This window comes from Bombus vosnesenskii, unplaced genomic scaffold (genome assembly GCF_011952255.1).
Source record: "Bombus vosnesenskii isolate JDL3184/JDL3185 unplaced genomic scaffold, Bvos_JDL3184-5_v1.1 scf7180000013270, whole genome shotgun sequence".
Lineage (NCBI taxonomy): Eukaryota > Metazoa > Arthropoda > Insecta > Hymenoptera > Apidae > Bombus > Bombus vosnesenskii.
The window spans coordinates 1,182,005-1,188,894 of NW_022882928.1; the positions used below are offsets into that span (position 1 = coordinate 1,182,005).

General features: G+C 38.2%; 2 protein-coding genes across 3 annotated transcripts in view; both read right to left on the bottom strand.

Moving 5' to 3' along the window:
- LOC117231001 (kinesin-related protein 4-like) overlaps positions 1 to 2,395 on the bottom strand; it is a 28,213-nt gene extending 25,818 nt beyond the window's left edge. The window contains exon 1 of the mRNA XM_033489013.1: positions 1,942 to 2,395. Within this exon, the coding sequence (XP_033344904.1) occupies positions 1,942 to 1,988 (47 nt within the window). The 5' untranslated portion in view covers positions 1,989 to 2,395. The remainder of the gene's footprint in view (positions 1 to 1,941) is intronic.
- A 455-nt stretch (positions 2,396 to 2,850) lies between these two features.
- On the bottom strand, positions 2,851 to 6,508 carry LOC117231057 (odorant receptor 13a-like). Of its 2 annotated transcripts, none has more exons than XM_033489109.1 (7): positions 5,822 to 6,508; positions 4,922 to 5,230; positions 4,188 to 4,540; positions 3,725 to 3,824; positions 3,562 to 3,666; positions 3,282 to 3,431; positions 2,851 to 3,173 (listed from the first exon to the last, which is right to left on the bottom strand). In XM_033489109.1, the coding sequence occupies exons 1-7, from the start codon at positions 5,981 to 5,983 to the stop codon at positions 3,117 to 3,119; spliced, it is 1,236 nt and encodes a 411-aa protein (XP_033345000.1). In that variant the 5' UTR covers positions 5,984 to 6,508; the 3' UTR covers positions 2,851 to 3,116. The 2 variants fall into 2 exon arrangements, with proteins under 2 accessions (XP_033345000.1, XP_033345001.1); XM_033489110.1 differs by having other exon boundaries at positions 3,084 to 3,173; positions 4,254 to 4,540; positions 5,822 to 5,983.
- Between the last annotated feature and the right edge of the window lie 382 nt (positions 6,509 to 6,890).

Sequence of the window (6,890 nt, forward strand, 5' to 3'; positions counted from 1 at the left end):
GACATAGCGTGAACAAATTTTACAAAAATATTGAAAATTAGTGAACTAACACCTTCATCAAAGGCTTTCGCACAGTTCTATAAGAAACCTCCGCAGAATTCTACATTTCAACTTCTGTTTCACTACTTTCACCACAATTAAAACGAACCTAATCATATCTTTTTCCTACACAAACTCAATAAACAAATCAATTCCAAACAAATAAAAAATATTCGATCCTCGACAATCGCATCATCGATCCAGTCAATAATTCCGGAACTCTATTCAACTCGGTTCAATACAGGGCCACTTCACATTCGCATCGATCAACTCCATCAATCGTCGATTCGCAGGAAGCTCGTGACAGAGATCCAACCCGCCGATCCATCCGTTCGTGGATAGCCCTTTCATCGTCGAACAAAATGGCCGACCAAACAGCTCTGAATGAAGCGTACAAGCATACACGTTCAAGTGAAGACCGTTACTCGTTCTGATCAACGCAAAAAGCGTCCAAGAACACATATGGCTGGGTCCAAGGAAACCTCGATGAAGAGAGGAGATCTTGAATGAACCAAGGCAGCGTACGCGAATAGCAACAGTCCGCTTGTTATTATCCTCTTGGTCCTCTTCCGTTGCGAGAAGGCGCCGCTTCGAGTGTTATTCTCGAACGGATGCTCCTCTCTTTCTCTCTCGCTATTCCTGTTTCAAGTCGTTAAACTGTCTGGCCGTGTGTCATCGGCGTATCGTGCTGCTCGTACGTCACTCCACGGATCGGTCGATCCTTTATCGCGAGAACATCCCCCGGATCGGCAAGGGCTTCCTTAGGAAATTTGCTGCTTTAAATAAACCCAGCGACGACACTCTTCGCAGTGGTCTTACTCGCTGCAAAGGTGGAAGCTTTATTATACTTTATTCGGTTCTATGTTGAATTATCGAAGAGCTTCTTTTTGATCTACATCCTTCATACTTTTTAAACTACATCTTTTCGATCATTTTCGACTTAATCATGTTTTAAATAAATTTAAGAAGAATACATAAGAGTCCTAGTTAACGTGTACAATTCCTCGCTTTTTCTTATAAAACATTAAAAATGTTTAATTCGATAACAGAATTGGGACATAAAAATTCGAAGACTATGATAGAGTTAATCATAATGTCGTTAACTTTACATCTCTGCCATTATAATAGCATGTTAATTTATTTATTCTGGATGGTCGAAAAATACATAAGTTCAGAAGCTTTTAAAAGTATATTTACAATAGTTTGTCAATGACCCTAATTTCATTCTCTTCGGCCAAGTTTATTACGTTTTCTAGCCGAGAGCAATTGTTAGTTTGTCTTACTTTCGCGCTCTGGCCTCGTCTTCTAAGTATAGAAACGAGTTCATAAGTAGCGACTCAAAGGCGCACCGCGTATCCCTATAAATCTGCCTCCAGATTTCTGTCCCCGTTCGTTTCTCGCTACGGCCGTCTCGAAATATGTAATTATTGCCGAGACGCGCATTTCTGTTTGCCTTCCAAACAGACACCCGTCCATTACGGAACGTTCCTCGTAAAACCGTGGAACGAAAGAAAATTGAATTTACAAAAATGAAATTGCGGTGTATAAGGAAGCAGTAAACCTTGACCTTAAGTTCCAAAGAAACATGTGTATATCGGGAACATGGGGAAAAGGAGAACGTGACTTCCGTCGATTTTTTCGCCTATTCCTTAAAATACATTTACAACTTACCAACAGAAATGAGTTTAATGGCAAAAGCAACTCGCAACGTAGAATTTTCAACTAATACTTTTCATTAGTCAAAGCACCTTCCTACCTTACAGTTTCGTTCGATTTTCAAAAACGCTTCACTCTGTCGCATGCAGATCCAGTCTGTTCGAATCTGTGATTAACTTCAATTACAGTTACAAATACTTTCTGATATTTCTTTTTATCATGCGTTTAATCCGATCTAATACTCACCTGGCAGAGATCGGTCTTACGCGAACTGCCACCTTGATGTTCGCCATATTGCCATCGCGTGGACAACAATAATTAGCATCAGCTGGCTCCCATCGTAGTTAAGTGGCTTGTATCCGTGGTACGTCCAAGCAGGAGCGATCGAGCGAAACCGTCCAACAGACGACGCAACGTCGAAAGATCTGCCACGTTACATTTTGTACCGTCACGTTAAACGACCGAACGACGATGCACACGGAGAAGAGAAGTCGAAAGGAGCTGTACGTGCACTGGCCGGGTGCACGTGTTGTACTGTTGCGATGAAAATACCCTCGAGTCGCTTCCAAGACCATACGCCGCCGATGGTTTACCCCACCCAGAGAGAGAACTCGGCCGAACTCGTAACATTTTGCCTAAACTCCTGCGGACACTCCGCTACTGTGGTTTAAGTGATGCCGCATTTTCTTGTCGCATCCTTGCTGGCAAATTGTTGCGAGTTATTGAAAATAACGGAGGATTACTGCCCTCTACAGTAGATACCCTGGATCAACGCTTATTTTGATTATAATTCTATTATTCTCTCCTGAAATAATCTCCTCGTAATCTTCAGCGTTCGTAAACTTCTTGAGATAAATCGGTACTACTCGAGGTAATTAAGGAATCACGCGTGGTCTAGTAAATGTAGCGTGTCTCGCGATACGTACATATATACTCATAATAAGCCGGATGTTTGGTAAACACGCTTAAGTAAATATCGTGTTAAATTATAAGCATGAGTAGTAGGCGCGTCTAATTTGTTCAATCTGTGCGCGTTGTACTACACAGAAATAGATCTCCTTCTTGAAGAAAGATGTAATAAATAAGAAAAGACGTTTTCGGCAGTGATCATGAAAGGAAATATTCCAACGATTAGTATTAAATCAGTTATCGTTAAAAATCCTCTGTTTTCTAGTTTATTGTAAGAGTTTCTATCTCGATTCCAATTGTCTTTGGATGCGATCTACACCAGAAGATATCCATCGATCTTAAGAACGAGAAAGAAAACACGAACTTTCCGTCGACACTTTGTTTTACACAGATATTTTTAGGCTAGTGGAACGACTAAAGTACTTATATTCTCTGTAAGTTGAGTCATCATGGGATGCCGTCTACAATCGTAAAGCTTGTCGTACAAACATCTACGTTCATTGGTGAGACCATTAATCGCCTTCGGTGGCTGTAAGGACCGTGAAGTATGAGAACGACGTACTCAGAACCTGCAAAACAGGCAAGATTCCATAAGAAAAAGCTTCAGGTGCTCGAACGAAACGACCATCTCTTTCTCATAATAAATAACGCGGATCCTTCAAAAAATTTTTATTCACCGCTGAGAAGCTCTCCAAGGACATGGCATAGAACTTTGCCGCGGTGATTTTGCTGGGGATCCTCGCGCGCATCATCATGATTTGAAGACTCTGGCTGAATCTGCTGCCGATCCATCCACTGCCATAAGCGGAGTCACCCACTGCTCCGCTCTATATTATCATTGGTCAGCGATCATTTCAATACGACTTTATAATTTAAATTCTTGAAATTCTTCTGAATTTTCAATAAAATTTTTCAAACAGCTTCTTTCATGAAAGCGACTATAATTTTTAAAATCACCTCGTCGATCAAGCCATTTCCACTGAAGCTGAACATGAACAGCTCAAGGATGGCCGAGTTCAAGAAGGTCGAATATTTCATCAGGCGACCCTTGTCCTTCATCATCTAGAAAGGTCACTTTTTATCGACGATGCCTTGACTCGTGAGCATCGAGCGGACGCACCGAGGTAATCTGGAATCCCGCGAAGCAGATCAGGCCGGTGCTAATGATGAATTGCCCCAAAGCCAGAACATTTATGATCCTTTCCAGTGCATCTGCGTACCTGCGAACAGATTATTCCACGCGAACGTAGAGCAGTATATCTTACTGGTAATTGATCGTCTAGAAAAATGTCTGCGACAGGATTACTAAAAAAAAACTCAATACATATTATTACAACGATGATTATAGATAGATATATAGACTGAAAATGTTTATGCATTTATGAGAAATTTAAATACACATAATATGCAAATTTATACAAAATATAGAAAATAAATGTTAATATATGAAACAAATCTTTATTTAGATTTCATTTCATTAATTATATTCATAAAAATGGGCATTTGCATAAACATTCGTAATCTAGTATAAATTGTAATTTAATATAGTTCAGAATAATAGCAACTGATATTGCTCTATCTACCGTGCAACAACATCATACATCCAACAAATTAAAGTGCAAATTCGTGATAGGACAAGTGACGCCCACTCTATCGCTTTCTGGTGACGAATCACGTAATTGCTCAGGATAGCGGTAGAATTAGGATCTTCTCCACTGAGAGCCTCCAGCCTTTTCCGCAAAACTGCAAACTTGCCCGAACCGTGCATTATTACCACCAGATTGAAACTGGTAGCACCGGCAATCATACTTCCGCCAAAGCCACCCGCTGTTACGTTAAAGAAATAAAGGCACTCAAACACCGGTGATATGGTATGATTGACAAAAAAATACCCTCGAAACGGAAGTACCCTTTCGTTGCTACCAAACGCGTAAATCTGCAACAGAATTGTGCTTGTTATTATTATCTAATGTTTCATCGAACGTTATCATCATATGTAAAATTACACAGATGTAAATCTAGTGTATTTTTAGATTGAATGAGAGTGTGAACAATCTATCTATGTAAATCAACCTCATTTAGTAGCCGGCAGGCGGAAATTAATAATATATACAGTACACGTTATAATATTCAGCAAGTGAAACAAATTTGTGCTCAAGTTCCATTTCCTTAATTATATTCATAAAAATATGAATTTGCATAAGCATACAATTTATCCATGAGCAGTTTAAGTGAAACCATTTTCAAGCTTTAAAATTCTGTCATTGAGTTCAGACATTTTCAAACTAAAATTCTCCAATTGAATTCTCACGCATACCTCTAAAAACGGGATACACATGAACAGTACAATCGTCATAGCCACGGTACTGATAAAATATTTCGCGAGACGAAAGGCAAACATCGTTTTCTTCGCTAAAATTGTTCGATCTTCGTGAGAGGACAAGATCCAATCCTCTTTCATCGTCTTCACCACGTAGAACATGTCCTTCTGATGGAGCGAATACACTAGCAAACGGACTACACAGAGGTAAAATGCTGTACAAATCAGTGCGCATTCGGTCGCTTCATTCAAGTCATCTATATTGTGAACTACGTCGGCTGTCACCGCGATGGACATCACTACCGCCTGAAAATTCAATCTCTCAATACCATTCTCTTAATTCTGGTGAAGCATTGGGTTATTCGGAAAGTTCGTAGCGTTTTGAAGATTAAAAGTAAAGATTAATCGATAATTCTACTTGAACATCAGATACAGTAATGAACGGGAAGAATTCGAGATTAATCAATGTGGAAGGTATTTAACGACATAACGTTCACCAACGTTAACTCGCAAAAAGCTTTTTTTTCAATAAGAAGAAATAAAATACTACAGAATCTATAAAAACCACTTGAAACCATTTACCGTTGGAAGATTGTTTGGAAAAGCAATCTTATAAAAGAAACAGGCTAGGTATAAATTATTTAATAAAATTCTAATTCTATAAAAAAAAACATTATTTTTAAACATTTTTCTAAATTTCGCTACGAACATACCGAACAAATTAATAAATTATCAACTAACCAATTCTCCACTTTAAATCTCGGGAATATAAATAGCGCCGAGACTTCCATTTAACTCGAAGTTAATTCTACTTGATCAGAGCTTACATTTACTGTTTGATTTTATTGCATCCTAATACCTTTGTTAAATAATACATCGATGTATTGCAGCACTTACCAGAAGAAACATACAGAACAAGTGGAATCTCCTAAATAATATTGTTCCCTTGCCACTGTCCTCCTCCAATGGCCAGATGGAAATTATTTTTGCGGTTATCATGATTGGTTTAATTAATTCATCGTACTCTTTACCAGAGAATTGTTGATCACTCATTTCCATGGCTCGATGCGAATTTCAAACGAACTTGTTTCTTTGCCAAATCGTATGACTTACGATAAAACAGATTTATTCTAGCACGAGTTCTAGCACGACTTCTAGCACGAGTCGCTTGGACAAATGCGACGACAAAAAATCGCAAAAAATGTCGCTACAGTCTAACGCAAAATCGATCGAAAACATAAATGATAGTTATCCTACTGCAATGGGAGGATCGTGACAATTCACAGTGATTGAAACTTTATGATAGTTAGGTACTTCGTGTAACTTCTTTTCACTGAGACTGGCGAAATAGCTTACCGCGTGGAGAAATAACTGTAGTTACGAAAATATGCAACTTTGTTAAAACTACTGTATATGATTTTCCTTCTATATTCGATGTAATGTTCTTCCTTTTCTTTTTTCTCTCTCTCCTTTTACAAGTCAAATTCCGGTCTTCGCAAAAGTTTCAGTACACACCTATAATTTCGATGAAATAGTATAAAGGACGACACATAATCGTAATTATGATATGCAGAATGTAACTAAGAATGCTGAGTGTATTTTTCTTACACCTCGTGATATAATTTAAAATTATTAAAAATCTGCGATTTGTATTCCCGGTTTTAAAATACGAATATCACGCCATCTTCCACAGAAAGTTAGAAATTTCTGAATATGAAGCATCATAAACTTCTATTGATAACCATAAAAATACCATGGATAATATATAAACGCACATTTATATGTATCGATAAGATACAGAATAGATGTGACGTTTAATGCTTTTTCGTGTCTCATGTTTTGGGAATCACCTAATTCCCTATACCATTTTCGTATCGCATGCGACGTTATCGATCCAGTATAGTAGTGATATGTATACCATCATTGACTAAAAACAACATAAACGCGATATTAAATAAGTCTTCGT

Coding starts and splice junctions, on each gene's coding strand:
- LOC117231057 (XM_033489109.1), bottom strand. CDS start 5,983: ATGGAAATGAGTGATCAACAATTCTCTGGTAAAGAGTACGATGAATTA. Junction 3,667..3,724: donor CGGGATTCCAGATTACCTCG/GTGCGTCCGCTC, acceptor TGACCTTTCTAG/ATGATGAAGGACAAGGGTCG. Junction 3,174..3,281: donor CCTTGGAGAGCTTCTCAGCG/GTGAATAAAAAT, acceptor CCTGTTTTGCAG/GTTCTGAGTACGTCGTTCTC.